The following is a 17,875-nucleotide window of genomic DNA, read 5'->3' on the forward strand; positions in this document are numbered from 1 at the left end:
AATGGAGGACTCCTTGGCCACAGGGTGCATAGGGACTTGGGCTCCACCTTATCAAGCATTTCCCAAAGCATGTCACTCAAGCACTGGGTTTAGGACAGTTAACAGGTTTTACCCAAAGTGTCCCATAATCAAAGAAATTTGTAAAACACTGGATTCAAAACATATATATTAAGATTCTTTTCTACATGCCCCATCAGCACCTCATCTCCAAGAAGGTAGCATTTTCCCAATTTTGCTGTGATTGTTAGCTGAGTCTCGGTTCCCTAAGCGGCAATGCAGAAATAATGGTCCTTAGAGAACTGCTATCAAGGTAAATGAGATCATGAGTTCACACACACTCAGTATTCTATCTCACACAGTAGGTGTTTGCACATCTTAGTTCCCTTCTCCTCCTCTGCCTTTCATTTTAGTTTCAAATTTTCTCTTACGCTTGGTCAACTCCCCCATGTACAACCTTCTGTGAAATTATTTGAAACCAATTTCCTGGGCTCTGGATGGCATCTGGATAATTCCGTATACAATGAAGTCTCCTTTCCAGCTCACCTGGTAGGACAGGGGGACGCCAGACCCAATGGGGCAAATAACCTCATAGACATAAGAATGAGGTACCTACCACACACTGCAAAGGGCTAGCGTGGCAGCTTCGCCTCCTCCTGAGTCACCAGGGAGCAGATGGAGCCCTGAATTAAAATCCACAGCATAGGCCAGGGGTCGGGAACCTATGGCTCGCGAGCCAGATGTGGCTCTTTTGATGGCTGCAGCTGGCTCACAGACAAATCTTTAATAAAAATAATAATGTTAAAAGTATAAAATATTCTCATGTATTACAATCCATTCATTTCCTACCGCTTATGTTCATGGTTGCGGTTGGCTGGATCCAATCACAGCTGTCCTCCAGGAAAACACCAAATTTTTATTGGATAATGCCTAACGTACATGGGTTGTTGTATGGCTCTCATGAAATTACATTTTTTGTTTGTTTTTTTACAGAGACAGAGAGAGATAGAGGGACAGACAGACAGGAAGGGAGAGAGATCAGAAGCATCAATTCTTCATTGCAGCACCTTAGTTGTTCATTGTAATGGCTTTAGTTTTGAATGTACTAAGTTTGAGGTGCTGGCAAGGCACATAGTATCTCTCTTTTCTTTTTTTTTTTACAGGGACAGAGAGAGAGAGTCAGAGAGAGGGATAGACAGGGACAGACAGACAGGAATGGAGAGAAATGAGAAGCATCAATCATCAGTTTTTTGTTGCGACACCTTAGTTGTTCATTGATTGCTTTCTCATATGTGCCTTGACCATGGGCCTTCAGCAGACCGAGTAACCCCTTGCTCAAGCCAGCGGCCTTAGGTCCAAGCTGGTGAGCTTTGCTCAAGCCAGATGAGCCTGCGCTCAAGCTGGTGACCTCGGGGTCTCGAACCTGGGTCCTCCGCATCCCAGTCCAACACTCTATCCACTATGCCACTGCCTGGTCAGGCCGAAATTACATTTTAAAATATGTGGCATTCATGGCTCTCTCAGCCAAAAAGGTTCCCGACCCCTGGCATAGGCCCTGGCCGGTTGGCTCAGGGGTAAAGCATCAGCCTGGCATGTGGAAGTCCTGGGTTCGATTCCTGGCCAGGACACAGAGAAGCGCCCATCTGCTTTTCCACCCCTCCCCCTCTCCTTTCTCTCTGTCTCTCTCTTCCCCTCCACAGCCAAGGCTCCATTGGAGCAAAGTTGGCCCCAGTGCTGAGGATGGCTCCATGGCCACCACCTCAGGCACTAGAATGGCTCTGGTAACAACGGAGCAATGTCCCAGATGGGCCGAGCATTGCCTCCTAGTGGGCATGCTGGGTGGATCCCAGTTGGGCATATGCGGGAGTCTGTCCCTCTGCCTCCTCACTTCTCACTTTAGAAAAATAGAAAAAATAAATAAATCCACAGCACAGATGCACAATCACAAGAGAAGGGACTGGGCAGGCAGCCTGGCAAAAGGAGCATGAGACAAGAGTCAGTGGCTATTCACCACCTGTGTCCACACTTCCTCAGCCATAAATTTGGGGTCTGGGTAGGTGATCTCCATGCTCTTTGTCTGATCCATGTGGGTCCCCATTTTGAAGGTTTCCAACTGTGGCCTGATCACAAGTCTGAGAAGCACAGTCCACACACCCAAGGTTATTTTATTGAGACTGGAGCAATTTACAATGAAGTAGTCATTATAGCACATTAGAAAGTCTCAAGTTTTACAATTTCACATTCACAAATACAAACCACTTTTTGCTCTGAGGCATACAGGGCACATGGGGAGGGGGCAGACAAGACATAGGCAGGAGACTCAAACCCAGCGGGCCAACGATGAGAACTTCCCCAGCAAAAAGCTCGCCTGTGACTCGGCCATATTTCCAGATGCTCTCGGGGAGACAGGGGCAAAGTTAAGTGATACTGTGTCCCTGCTGCCTGTTCTCTTTCTGGTTCACAGAATTTCTATGGCAGCATTAAGACAGGACCAGAACCTACTTCTCAATACTACAGAGACAACAGAAACATCCACCTGGGTTCCCCTGTGAGCTCAGGAATCTCCCTCTGCGATCATTTGTTTGTTTTTTACCCACTGTTCAGAAGGTGACTTTCCAAAGTTTATACCCTGAAACTTTTGAACAACCTCATAAACAAAGCAGTATAACAAAGCCCTATGGTTCATTATAGGGAAGTAAGTGATAGGACCGAGTTCAGTAACAGCCATGAGTTCGAAGTGAACCTTGGGCAAACCCCTTTCCCCCCAACCTGTTTCCCACTCAGCTCCATATCCATGCTTTGCTTTCTGGGTCTGTCTGGTGCTAGAAAGAAACCTAAGACCGGTGAGAGTGGCAGTTGTGTAGGGCTGGTGAATGAAGCTCTGTTCTGCCTGACGGTCTCTCATCTGGGTGAACATGGCGAGTCACTCGGGACCAGATGGAAGGTGCTGAAAACGCTCAGCCTCCAGAACGAGATTTCCCTGGCAGGTTGAGTCCTTAAGGCTTATCACACTGCCACAGGTTTCTACAAGGCACACGCAAGCTGCCAGGGTGATGTTGACCATGAAGAGGCCTTATTAGTCAGACCACACAGAGAAATGGCCTGTCTAGACAGGCTGGGCGGTGAGGAGTCTTCACAATGATTTGGAAATGTGTGATGGAAAGCCTGCAGCTTCATCTCCTCTGAGAGCAGGGCGATGTTTCCCACCATCTGTCCTGTGTGATTGCAGAGGGAAGGAGGGAAGGAACTGTGCCTTTTGGAGGAGTTCTGCTCCCCCACTCATCAGAGGGCCGCCATCTGAGAAGAGGCACTTCAGTCAGGCCCCTCTCACCACTGACTACAAGATGAAGGCCGGCGTCTGCTCCGTGACAGTCTTCTCCCTGCGTCCCTCCCCACCACTCTTCCCACTCTTCTGGGGACACTATTCCTGGGAGAGAGGCTCCAGAGTTCTCTGCCCTGCCCTGCTTCTTGCTGATCTCTACACGGAGATGTGTAATTCATAATAAGAAAAAAATACACACACACACAAAAACGAAAAGTTGCAAATAAATTCTCAGCTAATAACTTATCATAAGTTGGTGGGAGAAGAGGATGATTTTCTCCTTTATGCTTTTCTGAATTTTCCAAAGTTTTAATAACTTTTTTTAAGGAACCAAACAGGTCCTTTCTTGTCAGGCATCCAGGCCACCGTAGAATTGCAATTCATCCTGGTCCAGTGACGTCACAAAGCGAGGCATGAAAACCTGTGCCAGCTCTGGTTCGCTAACCTTGCACTGGTCAACAGACCTTCTGCAAGCCCAGCTCCCTGCACCTGGGTCAGCCACGCCCAAGTATTCAGGTGTCATCTGTGGGTGCTCAGGGGCAGGGAGGGCGGTAAGGCAGCTGCCTGACAGCTGGAGGCGGCTGACGGATCCCGCTGACTGACTTGGCCTCCATCTGGGCTGAAGCTGTCCTGTTCTCAGGCTCAGGGAACCACAGTGATGCGCCTCATGGCGTCTCTCAGGCAGGAGTTCACCAACGTGTCCAGTCGGTAGGTGCCTTTCAGCTGTCACATCAAATGTAGCTAGGAAGCTAAGCAGTCTTCTAGGAACTCAAGAGCCCTGTGGCTTCTGTAGGAACTTGTTTCCAGCATGCTTAAGGTCACATATCAGAGGACAGGCTCCTTCCAGGCTCTGTCCTCAGGCCCTTTCCTAATCTCAGCTGGGGACAGAGCCCTCCCCCTGCCTCTTCCCACCCTCCCCTAACTCATCGCCACAATGGGCTCCACGGAAGACAGGTCTGTCTTCCCAGACTGGAGTTGGGGGGAGGGCAGGAGGGTGCTGGCTAGTGGAGCCCTCCGACCACTGCCCTTCTCTGTCCAAGCCACCCTGAAGGAAGGGGCTGGGGAAGGCGGCCGCCCCTCCTGAGGCTTGGGCAGCCTCTGGCACATGCTCAGTAATGCCTTCAGCTCTACCCTGAAGTTCTCGTTAAGCCAGCAGTAGATGAAGGGGTTGTAGCAGGTGCTGCTCATGGCGAACCAATGGAAGGCGAAGTAGAGGGCATTGTTGGTATGGATGACCTTGCTGGACAGGAGGAGGACGTAGCAGTTGAGGGGGAACCAGCAGAGGGCAAAGAGGACCACCACCAGCATCAGCATCTTGATGGTCTTCTTCTTCTTACGCCGCAGGGCCATGTACTGCTCCGTGGTCACGTCGCCGATCGTGTTGCACAACCACAGCTTCTTGGCCACGCGGGCGTAGGCCACAGAGATGATGAGGAGGGGTAGGATGTAAAGCAGGATGAAGGTGGCCAAGTCCAGGTACTTCCAGAAGAGGTCAGCTGGCTCAGGGAAGTCTGGCAGGCACAGGGAACGGACGACGTCCTCACTAGGGGCAGGGTAAGAGAGACACACACAGAGAGATGGGGGGGGGGGGGGAGCGTGTAATTAGTGTGGAAAGGCCTCAGCCCAGGAAGCACGGCCTCCCCTCCACCTGACTCCTGGCATAGCCACCTGTTACAGCACTTCTGCTGCTGCAGCTTAATTGCCTGACTACATTTCTGGCTTTTCCACTATGCTGGGAGTTCTATAAAGATAAGGAGTATACCTGGATCTCTCTGTGTCCTCTTAACCTGGCATTATCCCTAGCCCATGATAGAGACCCAATAAATATCTGTTCAATGAATGACTGCAACACTGGTGCTCCTCATCTTAGAACCAACCCACCCTCGGGGCACAACATATTCAGGAATTCCCCATCATACTACCTATTCCCGTTCCACAGGGGAACCAAGGAATGGGGCAGACACGCTGGGTCCTGAAAATGCGAGTGGCGATGTTGGAATCAACATAGTTATTTTCCATACAAGGTACCCAGTCCTCCAAGCATTTTGGGGATAGCCATGTGTGTTGGGAAACCCAGAGCTGGAGTGTTAATATGCAGATTGTGACCTGTTGAATGAGGAGGCACAAGCCACCCACAAGGGGGCAGCAGTTAGCTCCCCAGGTAACCGTGCTCCCACTTTGGAAGAGAAAACCCTACTGCCACTCTGAAGGCAGCCCTTCAATACATTCCCCCAAAGACAGTCAAGTCACAAGATGTGTTGTTTACAAATCCCAGAGCAGGGCTGCGATGAGCCGGGGGAAGGGTAGCCCTCCATCCCAGGCCGTCTCCCAGCAGGAGACAGAGCAAGGTAGCTAGCACCTGTTACATACTTACAAGGTTGGTGAGGCAGTGGTTACTAATTTTATGCAGGCTCAACTCTAACAGGCCATTTAAACAGGAGGCCAGGGAAAAGAAAGGCAGGCATTGTGGTGGGACCCTAAGCTCAGGCCCTTATCTAAATGTCCAGACTCAGTATGAGCAGGCTGTCAGCTGGGCAGCCGCTCAAAATGGCTGTTTCCTCATCAAACCATGTGGCTTGTTGCTCTTGTTCTACGTGCTGCTGGTCTTCACTAGTGATAGAAAGAAAGAACTCTGTACTTTTGTTAGCAGGAAAAAAAACAGCCCTGTGCAAAGGCGGATGGGGCATCTGAGTGCTGGGAAAGCTGGGTATGTGATTCATTCCAATGTCCTAGAATTCAGGAGGGAGCCTTTTAAGGTAGCTGAAATAGGCCCTCAGTGTGTTCCCTTGGCCTTGCTTACGTCACAGGAGTGTGTGTTGTTTGTCTCAGGACAGGCCAGCAGTGTATCCCTAGACACCCTCAGGTCCCCTTTATCTGTCTAGAGTGCCAGGTCCCCAGCTCCGACCTGCCTCCAAGAAATAGCTGGCACTGTGACCTTCTTAGGTGCCTAGGACTGCTGAAGACACTTCCCACAGATCCACCAAGAGCCAGGCATGGCTGAGTTTCCGTGTTGCCAAGGGAAGCCTGGGACAGGGAGGCCCAGCTCCCGCTGCCGCGGGCTCTTGGCACATCTCTGTTACCGGAGCTCCCTAGGGCAGTGGTCCCCAACCTTTTTTGGGCCACAGACTAGTTTAATGTCAGAAAATATTTTCATGGACCGGCCTTTAGGGTGGGATGGATAAATGCACAAAATAAAATTATGGGACCGGCGTAAAATCTGTGGTATTTTTTTTTTATTAAAGACTTTATTTATTCATTATAGAGAGGGGAGAGAGAAAGAGGGAAGGGGGGAGGAGCAGAAAGCACCAACTCCCATATGTGCCTTGACCAGGCAAGCCCAGGGTTTTGAACTGGCAACCTCAGTGTTTCCAGGTTGATGCTTTATCCACTGCGCCACCACAGGTCAGGCCTGTGGTATTTTTAAATATAATTGTCGCACTTACGAGACAAGCATCAAGAGTGAGTCTTAAACGAATGTAACAGAGGGAATCTGATCATTTTTAAAAAATAAAACATCGTTCAGACTTAAATATAAATAAAACAGAATTAATGTAAGTTATTTATTCTTTCTCTGTGGACCGGTACCAAATGGCCACGGACTGGTATCAGTCTGCAGCCCGGGGGTTGAGGACCACTGCCCTAGGGAGTAGGCTACGGCTTCCTTCCCAATCGCACCCTTTCCTACACACACACACACACACACACACACACACACACACACACACCCCGCCCCATGGCTGTCCTAACTCTCCACGCCCTTAACCATTACTCCTGGAAGCACTTCCTTTGAAAATCACAGGCACAATGACCTTCCTTTATCTCGGGGTCTGTTTCTAAGGAATCTCATCTAGAGCAACTATGAACAAACAAAAATCACTTCACACTCATTCATGCACTCACTCATTCAGTCGGTCAGTCGGTCAGTAAATATGGGCCGAGGGCTTGTTACGTGGAGGTAAGTTGAGTGCTAGGGACACCGAGGTCACAAACTCAGAAATGGAGCCAGCTCTCCCCAACCCTAGTCTAGTGGGGGTGGCCGCCTTTATAAATGAGTAGCACACACGAGTGCTCACTTTTAAAAAAACAGTGCTTTAAAAGTAATTTTCATTCTGTAAGAGCCTAGGACAAAGAAACCTGAATAGGAGGTAGGGGAGGCGGAGCGCCCTGCCTCAGACACAGAGATGCAGGTTTTGTTTGTATTGATAGATCGTGGAAGAGAATTCATACAACACCGTGCAGACAGCCTGGGTGATTTCAGAGCTCAGTCTGGGGGGCGCGTGCTCCCAGTCACAGAGGCACGTCAGTGCTGCCTTGCAGACAAGCTGGACAGGGAATAAGGAGGAAGCTAAAAGTGCTGAGAAGGAAAGATTAGAAAAAGCAGAGAGAATGAGTTTCCTTGAGACAGGAGGATAGGCAGAGGCCTGGAAGCAATGGGGTGTGGAGAGGCAGAGAACGGCTGTGTGCGGCGGGCACTGGTGCCGCTGGGAGCCAGGGCAGGCTCATGCTCCCCTCGTCAAAGCCCTCTGAGTCAAGTACAGTTCATCTCACCTGTACTTGAAGGTAAATAATTTCTGGTAGATAGCATGTGGCAGTGAGAAAAAGGCAGCCATGGTCCAGATGACTGCAACGTAGGCGACACCCTTGGTGGTGGAGATCCGGGGTTTTAACGGATGCATGATGACCTGGAAGCAAGCAGATGAGAAACACAGATGACATAGCTCACCTGTCACAATAAAGCAGGTAGGTTCTGGCCCTGGCCTATTGGCTCAGTGGTAGAGCGTCAGCCTGGCGTACAGGAGTCCCGGGTTCGATTCCCGGGCCAGGCCACACAGGAGAAGCACCCATCTGCTTCTCCACCCCTCCCCCTCTCCTTCCTCTCTGTCTCTCTCTTCCCCTCCTGCAGCCAAGGCTCCATTGGAGCAAAATTGGCCCGGGCGCTGGGGATGGCTCTATGGCCTCTGCCTCAGGCGCTAGAATGACTCTGGATCCAACAGAGCGATGCCCTGGATGGGCAGAGCATCGCCCCCTGGTGGGCGTGCCGAGTGGATCCCGGTCGGGCGCATGCGGGAGTCTGTCTGACTGCCTCCTCGTTTCCAACTTCGGAAAAATACAAAAAAAAAAAAAAAATTAAAGCAGGTAGGTTCTATTTATGCAGCAAAGTACCCATTAACTCATTGTTGAGACTCTGAGCCGCACCAGCCACAGCCCACCTCCAGGGGTAGGAGGACGGTGTCATCTGGACCGACTCCTGGCAGTTCAGATGCCTTTTGAAGGTCATCCGTGGCAAGACCAGGCTGCAGTGAGAGGACGGGGAGGGGTGAAGGACACCCACGGCCCCCACAGCAAGGCTGACAGACGGACTAGCCGTGGCCGGCCTCCCCCTTGGGCTCTGATCTCATCTCCCCAAGATTCTAGACCCCCTCAGTCCATAAGGGGCTCTGAGAGGGTCTGAGGGTGGAGTCATGGAGAGGAGACTCTCACCATTTATAGCTGCACTGACATTGATTTGGGATTCACAGCACTGTTTACAAAAGCCACGACTAAAACTGCAGGGGGCCCCAGAGCCTTCGCAGGCCGGTAATAAAGCCAGTATTGTAGGCTTCGGCCTGAAAAGCATCTTGGAATTGCTGCTGTATGCCAGCTCAGTCTCCTAAAGAGTTTATAATAAACACTTAGGAACTTAACAGTGTCCTCATTTTAAGATTAGAATCATTATAATATAATCACAGTTTGGTATAAGTGAGTATAGGCTCACAGAGAGAGGTCATAAAGCACTGCCACCACCTCAGGGCCCATGCCAAGACACACCGAACATTCTGGCTGGATCCTCCCAAAGTTCTCTCTCAAGTTCTTCAAGATTTTATAGAGGAAGAGACCAGGCTTTAAAGAGGCCCAGCACATCTCCATGTGGGGACTTGGCCATCTTTGCCCCCTCCCCCTTCTTCCATCGTTCAGGTGGCCAAAGGGAGTGGAAGCTTGGGTCAGAGGCCCCAGACACTGCTCCCAGCCTCTGCAGGCTTTGGGACAGGGCCCCACCTTTGGGTATATGTCATAGCAATGGGGTCAACATGGGCAAGACTTCCCCCCTGTTCCTCAGACCCACCTTTACCCCAAGGGTCAACACCTAGTCAGCTGTATTAAACAGGGTAAGCATAGGCCAGGCAAAGGTAATCAGAGTCCTTCTTGTTGAATTAGGGGAAAAGGTGAAGAAAAGGTAGGAAACATTTATGTGCAACCTTTTCATACTTTGCACCAAAGCACCTGCAATATAAACGTCACAATCATGGCACCGCGGAGATAATGAGATCTCCCGGTCTGCCAAGTCCCATTCCCGGTCAGAGGCACAGAGCTCCTCTACAACACCCATCAGACCTCGCCTACACGTGGCTGCTGACACGAAACTCACTACATCCCCAGGCACTGTGTGCACCTTCGGACCCTTCTGTTAAAAAGCTCCTCCTCATGCCTGACCAGGCGGTGGTGCAGTGGATAGAGCATCAGACTGGGATGCGGAGGACCCAGGTTCGAGACCCCGAGGTCGCCAGCTTGAGCGTGGGCTCATCTGGCTTGAGCAAAGCTCACCAGCTTGAACCCAAGGTCCCTGGCTCCAGCAAGGGGTTACTCAATCTGCTGTAGCCCCACGGTCAAGGCACATATGAGAAAGCAATCACTGAGCAACTATGGTGTCACAAAAAAAAACTGATGATTGATGCTTCTCATCTCTCTTCATTCCTGTCTGTCCCTCTCTCTGACTCTCTCTCTGTCCTTGTAAAAAATAAAAATAAAAATAAATAAAAAAAAAAACCTCTTCCTCATATTAAGCTGCATCTTTGACTCTGCATTTTGTAGCCTCCCGACTCTTGGTTCTTATGGCACCTCTTAGAGCTATTCAGAATAAATTCTCTCTCTTTGTCCTGGTGGCCTTTATGATATTGGCCTTGTGGGTGCCCTTGAGTTTTCTCAGAGAAGCAAGAACTAGTGATCCAAGTGTGGGACCGACAGACCTTGGTCCTAACCCTATCTTCACCACTTGCCAAGCAGGTGATCTTGGAAGAGTCACATGTGCACTTTTCTGAGCCTCCATTCCTTGATTCAGCTCAGACCCAAGTACACCCACAGGTTCACTGAACTGGTTAGTGTAAGACGCCTGCCACGGAGCCGTCCTCCTCCAGGACGGACACTCTCGGGGCCTCTTCAGTTCCCTTCACCACTCCCGTGTGTCCGATGGTGCAGAGCAATGGACACCCCACTGCCTGCTCTGGCCACCTGCACGGCCTAGCCTGTTTGCCTCTTCAAAGGCTTGAGCAACGCAATGCTCCTCTCCTAGCTGGGAGCCTTATCTCCAACCTGCAATTCTTTGCCGCTCTCTTTTCATCTGTGACTCTCCAGGTTTGCTTTTCCACCCATAAAGCCTGTTCATTAATATCTGAGACACAAAATGCTAGCAGCGAGTCTTCATTAGAGCAGCAAACCGGGAATAAACTTTGGCAGCACCTAGTACAAACGGATAAATAAACCTAATCTAAGCTAGAACTGATCAAGAAGATAAATGCATTCATTGAAAATGGGTTAAACTACTGTCTCCAGGGCCCCACATCCCCTCTGGAAAACAAAGGCAGGGAGGGGAGGGCAGGGCGCTGGGGGGCAGGCGCCCTCACCTGGTGGCGGTTCACGGCAATGGCGGTCAGCGTCAGCACGGAGACATGCAGGGAGCAGTACTGGGCGAAGCGGCTGACGTGGCACATGCCCTTCCCGAACACCCACGTGCTGTTCACAAAGCGGACCTGGAAACAAGCCCACAGAGGTCAGGAGACAGACAGGCCTCGACCCTGACCCTTCCTCGTCCCGACCCCCGTGGTCCCCGAGGACCATCCAGCTCCTCCCTTCTTCCATTCCTCACAGCTGGACAGTGGGTCACACGTGATTTTCCCCAGCACGACTCACTGTCGATCATTCAACTACACAAACTCTGATCATGGGGCTGGGGCCCAGCCCTGTTAGGTGCCAGCAGAACACGGGAAGGACATGGGCCTTGGGCTTCAGTTCCAAGGTCATGGGCCTCGTGAAGTCTGCCGTCATCTCTCACCTAGATCATTACAAGCCTTGTCCCAGCTTGCCTTGTTCTCCGGTCTTGTCCCCTGGTAACTCAGCCTTCCCGCCTCTACTAGTTTCTAGCTGTGTGGCCTTGGGCAAGGTATGTAATCGCTCTGAACTTCAGTTTCTGCATTTGTGGGAGAAAAAAAGGCTTAAAAATCTCTACTCTGTTGACTTATGTAAGAATTTAGTGTTTTAAAAGTCTATAAACGGTGGGACACAACATCTGGCAGATTGCTAGAAAGGTATTATAGAAATAAATAGTCACTATTTTATGGTAATAATAAAATTAATGCTTGGCCCATTTGAATTCAGAATCACAGGGAAGACACAACTGAAAAGTCACAAGGTAGCATGTGGGCTGTGGGCTCCAGCGCTGGCTAAGCGGGCCTTCCAGTGATCAAACGCTGGCTGGCAGGCCTGTGGTGCATCACTTGGGAAAGAGAGCCAGGGACCTGCAGAGGTGTGGGCAGGAGCAGGGAGGGGAAAAGCAGGGAGGTAAGACCAGCTCCCGGGGCAGTGGAAGGGCTTCGGAGCCAGCCTGGGTCTCAGCCCACATCGGCCCAGGCTGTTTGCTCACTCAATCACTGCTTGAAGCTCCTGTGAGTAATGTCCCGGGCCCAAGAGGAGTCCAGCATTGGTTTTGATAAAGGAGCTTCCGGTCTGGGCAAAGGACTCAGGTACCTTGGATGAAAAACAGAAAATATGTAACACCCTTCAGGAAGCTCAGGCAAAGGGTATGGGGCCACCATGCAGGGTGTGAGTGGGCAGAGAGATGATAGAGAAAAACAGAGTAAGTCAGGCCAACAGAAAGAACACTGTGCAGTGGCTCACAGCAGAGTATTTGCCACTTAGAGCTGTCACCAGGGGCAATGCACATAGGCCTTATGAGTCTCACTGTCCTTATCTATAAAATGGGGCTAACACTTTTCACATGGTTGTTATGAACATCAAACAAGAGACTCCACAAGTAAAGCAGGTACAACAATGTCTAGTCCATAGCAAGTACTTAACACTGCAAACTGTCATTACTACAACATGACACATCTGAGATGGGCTTTAAAGAATAGGTCAGATTTGCACATGTGGGGATAAGAACAAAGTCCTTGGCACTCTACTGGAAATCCCAGGATCTGTTTGGGGAGTAGGGTGTTGAATGGTTTCGGCTGCTGCAGTGTGTGGAACAGTCATGGACAAGTCTGGCCAGATCATGAAACTGGGCCAGCAGATCATGGACCTTATTATCTCTGGAACAGGCAAGGAAGAGCGACACAAGGCCTCGGAGCAGTCCAGTAACATCACAGAATCGCACTCTTTAGCTACGTCTACTTCTCACCTCCCATCTTCAATGCATTGCTAGAGCCAGCTAGTGCTACCTCCAACTGGTTTGTCGTCGATCCCTTCCCTCTTTAGTCCCAAGGCCCCCATCACCCCTCACTTGGACCTTTTACAGCCTCCTGACGGCTTTCCTTGTCCTCCCGTCTCGTCTCCTTATAACTCAGCCTTCGTGCTGCCGAGAATATATTTTTTAAACCACATTGTTACTTTCCTGTTTAGAATCATCATCAGAAGACAGAGTCGGAAGCCTTACAGGTGTCCAGGCCCATTTCCAGCCTGGGCCCAGCCTTCCTTTCTGGACCACCTAGCTACTCCTCCACCCTGCTGGTTCCCCCACGGTGCTTCCTGCCTCCACTGTGCTAGCTGCACTGTGCCACTCAACTGTCCCTCATCACAGCATGAACTTCAATGCCACTTGTCTTTGTTCTTTGTTCTCACAAGTCCCTCTGATTGCACTGAGCATTCATCTTGACCTGAGAAACTGCTACTTACCCTGGCCCCTCTGAAATGCCACATTCTTTGTAAACTCTCCGTTGACCTTCTCGTGGGACTATAGCAGGCCAGAATGAATGACCCTGTTCCAGGTCTCACCACACTCTGTGAATGTCTCTACCACGGGAACTGGAAGTAACTGTTCTCCTACTGACCAGAGCTTGACTTTATGTTGATACAGTGTGTAAAGAAGACAGCAAGAGACAACAGCCTGAAGACAGAATGTCTGACCCAGTGGAGGAACCTGGCTGAAGCCTTAAAAGACCCTCCCCTCAACCGTTTCATTCTCCCTGGTTGCCAGCACCTTGGAAGCTCTGATCGGAGATTGGATTGCGATAGGTACAACGGTCAGGTTGAAGGCAACATTGCTTTGGATCAACCTGGAAGTGTGCTGGGTTCTCAGGACCTTGACATCCCCTCTTCCCAGGAGATCCTCCAGAGCAGGGGTTGCCAGCTCTTGGCTGCAGTCTGGCCTGGGGTCCATGGCCTCCCTCCCAATTCACCCTTATGTCTGTGCAGAGCTAGCCATGCATTCTGCTCTGGGCAGCTGCACAAGGCCGTGCCCTGGGACCCTCCAGTTTCCATCCTGGGTGGCTCAGGCCAACTCCAGCACTGCAGATTATCAGGTCAGAAACCAAGGGGAAGTCAAGGGAGCCAGAGATGCCCTCTCTCGTGTTTCACGGTAGCAGGGGGCCTGTAGTGGAGCAATGGCCTCTGTCCTCGGCTTGTGCCTAGAGGATCCTGAGCTGTCAAGAACTCTTTACACGTAGGCTAGAAGGAAGACAGGAAAAACTCATGGTTTGTAGTAGCAGATGGTTAATATGGTCCAAGAATGCTCCCTCCCCTCTCTCCTGGGTGGATGGCTTAGTGGACAGACCTCTGGACTGGAGTCAGGAAAAGTAATTCTCATCATGGCTCTGCCAATTACTAGCCAAGTGACCTTGGACAAGGGATTGAAGAGCTCTGTGCCTTAGTTTCCTCATTTGCAAAATGTGAACAATGTTCTCCTAAGTGAGCACTAGAGACATATTTTATGTAGTCTTAAAATATGACAGACAACAATGAGATGCAGAGAGAAATGAACAGATACTGCATTGGTGATAGCCCAAATTCTACACTGCTATTCTACAAATTGAAAGAAATGTAACTTGTGCTACAAAAACATAAGATTTAGCTGTCAGGATTGCTCAGTCAAAGCTTTCATAGTCTCAAATCATCCATGAACACCACACTCCCCAGTCACAGAGGGACAGAAATGACGCGGTGAATGCTGAAGAGCCAATGAGGAGGCTCCCCCGCCACCCATGCGTGGATGCCCCAGCTCTTCCCCAACACAGCCATGCACAGCCTCACGGTCAAAGCACAGAAGAGAACCACAATTTAAATAACTGGTCTAGGAAAACGCACTAAGGTTCCACTAATAAGCAGCAATTGTTTGATATTTCAGCTGTGGCACAAAACAGCATCCAGAGGGGGGTGTATTAAACAGGCTGCACTTTGGTGGTGGTTGGGGTGGGGGTTAGGGGATGTTACAACAGAAATTGTTAGGTTACAATCTCTGCTGACATTCCAAGTGGCTTTGATTTACAAGCTCAATTCTCAAATAGGCTTATGCTCAGTGACATTAAAATTAAATAGGAAACAGTCATTCATTCACAACTGGCTGCTGACACTAAAGCCATGATCTCAATTACACAGCTGCAGAGGATCTGGCTTAGACGGTGGAAGAGAGAGACAGAGACAGAGAACACAACTGGACAAGAGTCAGAGAGAACGGCAAGGAGAGACAGACACAGGCACTCAGTGGCACAGAAAGAATCACAAGAGGAAAAAAGATGAAGACAGAGATAGAGAAGGGAGAAGGGAAGATTTCGTTGAGACACAGACAGAAAGACAGAGGCAGAGACTGACAAAAAGTCTGAGACAGAAAAACAGGAGAGAGTTGATAAATTAGAGATGAGAGGGCAAGATTGAAGAGAGGCTAAGAGATTAAAACAGGAAAACAGGTGGTAGGGGAGTGGGAGAGAGAAGTGAGGAGAGGAACCGCGGTGGGGGTGGAGGGTGGGCAGCAGGACAGAGGACAGAGCGCCGAGGAAGGCTCAGCGCTGGGGGCCCGGGAAGGGCGCGGCGCGGCCCCTCTGGGCTCACCAAAGTGAACGGGGTGTTCAGGAGCGTAATCATCAGGTCCGCGACGGCCAGGTTGACGATGAAGAGGCTGGTGGCAGAGTGCATTCGCTGGTTCTTGAAGATGACATGACAGACCAGGACGTTGCCAAAGAGCGAGAAGATGATGATAAAGGAGTAAGCCACGATAAGCAGGGCTTTCACCTTGGGGTCCTGGGACTCGGCCCCGTAGCGTCGCCGGCCCACAAAGTTTTGCCAGTCGGAGAAGGTGTAGTTGCTCCAGAAGGGATGCGAGGCGTTGGATGCGGCCAGGGCGGCTGCCAGGCCCGGCTTGTCCTCCCGGCCCTCGGGGCGCTCCGTGGCTCCCACCAATGGGAGGAGAAGGAGCAGCGCCCAGTGGGGGACCATTTTGCAGGGGCTACCGCGCCCGGGACCCTGCGGTCCAGCTGTCTTCGCCGGGGAGCGGCGCGCGGGCCGGAGGGGAGGGAACGCCGAGCCGCTCACGCCCAGCAGGCGCCCGCTCGCCGCCGGCCTCCAGCCCTCGAGCCGCACTCTGGGCTGTGCCGCACTTTTATAAGTCCCTGCGCACCCGGGCTGCGACCTAGCGCCTCGCCGATTGGGCAGCGCGGCGTCTCCGGCGGCGACGGTGACGCGCTCCGCGGGGCCAGCTCCGAGGCCGCTCCCCCACCGGCGCGCTCCCACCCAGAGCTACAAGTCCGGCCGGGCGCACGAGCCTGGCTCCCGAGAGCGCACTCGCCAGCTCGCTCTGGGAACCGCGGCGGGGCGGGTGGAAGCCGCGCTGGGGCCAGTTGGGGTTGCGTGAGCACCCTGCGAAGATCTGTCTGCCTGCCCGGGGGTTCCCTGTTCGGCGACAAGGATACATCCCACCGCTTTGCGTCCGAGCTTCAGCCCTGGCACGGTTCCAAGGCTGGGGTGCATCCCTAAGTCCTGATGGTTCTGGAATCAAAGTTAACAATGTAATCGATTTTCTCCAGGACCCTTCCGTGACCAGACTTAAGCTGTGTTGAGGGGACTTGAACTTTTTGTTTCCTTCCACTTACTCAGACTTAATGTGGAAGGCTTTGTTTTCCAAGGAAACTTCAAAGGAGGAAAAACTCGGACAGATCAAAGAATCCAAAGAGGTAAGTAGCCACGTGCCCACTTCTTGGCTAACTGCGAATTTTCTGCCATTGAAGCCTTTGAGGCTGGCTTCTGGGATATTACCCAGGTTCTTTTGTTCCCTACCTACTTTCTTTCCAGGAAACCTTGGTATCTTGCTCACTGTTTTCACTCCCAGTGTGAGGTCGTTCCCACTCAACCCTGACCTACCAGTCCCCACCTGATCCTGTGGGATGAGCGTCAGGTTCCAGCTGTGTCACTTCCTAGCTGTAAAATCCTAGGAAACTATTTCACTTTCCTGACCTTGGTGAAAAGCTTTCCTTTTCCTTTCTGTGGGTTTTTCAGAGACTCCTGTATGTCTCTTCCACCACACTGCACTCTGGTACTAGGTCGCAATAATTGGTCAAATGTCTGTAAACACCACTTCACCCCTGTTTTAATGGCAAATCCCAGATAGACTCTTTCTGTTGTTATCTCACCCTGAGTAGTGCTGCTGGGCTGGGACTCCATAAGATGACTCAAGCCTAGGTGTCCACTTGGCCCCGGGAAAGCCTGCACCTTTGTTTCACCTAAACCCTGAAAAACAGGCCTCTCCCCCCAAAGTCCCTCTTTCCCACAGGGCCATGAGGGACAGCCCAGCCACCTCTCACTTTGGAACTTTTCCAGGAAAGTTAGACCTCAGCTTTTGTACCCCCTCAAACTCCAGGGACACAGGTCAAGCTCCTCCATTACTGAGTAATTAGAAAATGGTCATCATGATAAAATATAAGGTATACGTCTCAAGGTATGAGGGAGTCAGGAAAGTCTTCCCAGGGGAAGTGACGCTTCAGCTCAGTCCTGAGGGACCAGCAACAGACAGGCCATGGAGGAGGATGCAGAGGGAGGAACATGGAGTACTCCGTAAGGAGGGAATCATGGTACCTACAAAGACATGGAGTGAGCATGAGTATGAGACATTCACTGACTGCAGGAATGTAAAGAGTAGAGTGTTGCCTGACCAGGCGATGGCGCAGTGGATAGAGCGTCGGACTGAGATGCCGAGGACCCAGGTTCGAGACCCCAAGGTTGCCAGCTTGAGCGTGGGCTCATCTGGTTTGAGCAAAAGCTCATCAGCTTGGACCCAAGGTCGCTGGCTCGAGCAAGGGGTTACTCGGTCTGCTGAAGGCCCGCGGTCAAGGCACATATGAGAAAGCAATCAATGAACAACTAAGGTGTTGCAGTGCGCAACGAAAAACTAATGATTGATGCTTCTCATCTCTCCGTTCCTGTCTGTCTGTCCCTGTCTATTCCTCTCTCTGACTCTCTGTCTCTGTTAAAAAACAAAACAAAACAATAGAGTGTTGGCCCTGGCTAGTGGCTCAGTGGATAGAGCATCAGTCTGGCATATGG

At 51.1% G+C, this 17,875-nt stretch overlaps 1 protein-coding gene across 1 annotated transcript; it reads right to left on the reverse strand.

The window, feature by feature from the left end:
• Nucleotides 1-2,186: 2,186 nt before the first annotated feature.
• On the reverse strand, nt 2,187-15,900 carry GPR83 (G protein-coupled receptor 83). The gene is made up of 4 exons (XM_066370793.1): nt 15,392-15,900; nt 10,978-11,103; nt 7,868-8,001; nt 2,187-4,862 (listed from the first exon to the last, which is right to left on the reverse strand). The coding sequence occupies exons 1-4, from the start codon at nt 15,773-15,775 to the stop codon at nt 4,238-4,240; spliced, it is 1,269 nt and encodes a 422-aa protein (XP_066226890.1). The 5' UTR covers nt 15,776-15,900; the 3' UTR covers nt 2,187-4,237.
• Nucleotides 15,901-17,875: the final 1,975 nt, after the last annotated feature.

This window comes from Saccopteryx leptura, chromosome 1 (assembly GCF_036850995.1).
Source record: "Saccopteryx leptura isolate mSacLep1 chromosome 1, mSacLep1_pri_phased_curated, whole genome shotgun sequence".
In the NCBI taxonomy this organism is placed as follows: domain Eukaryota; kingdom Metazoa; phylum Chordata; class Mammalia; order Chiroptera; family Emballonuridae; genus Saccopteryx; species Saccopteryx leptura.

Bases quoted from the DNA above. Each gene is read 5' to 3' on its own strand.
- GPR83 (XM_066370793.1), bottom strand. From the start codon at position 15,775: ATGGTCCCCCACTGGGCGCTGCTCCTTCTCCTCCCATTGGTGGGAGCC. The intron at 8,002-10,977 runs GTGAGGGCGCCT...GCTTGCTTCCAG, and splicing joins TTGCCGTGAACCGCCACCAG to GTCATCATGCATCCGTTAAA. The intron at 4,863-7,867 runs GTGAGATGAACT...CCCTGCCCCTAG, and splicing joins TTATTTACCTTCAAGTACAG to TGAGGACGTCGTCCGTTCCC.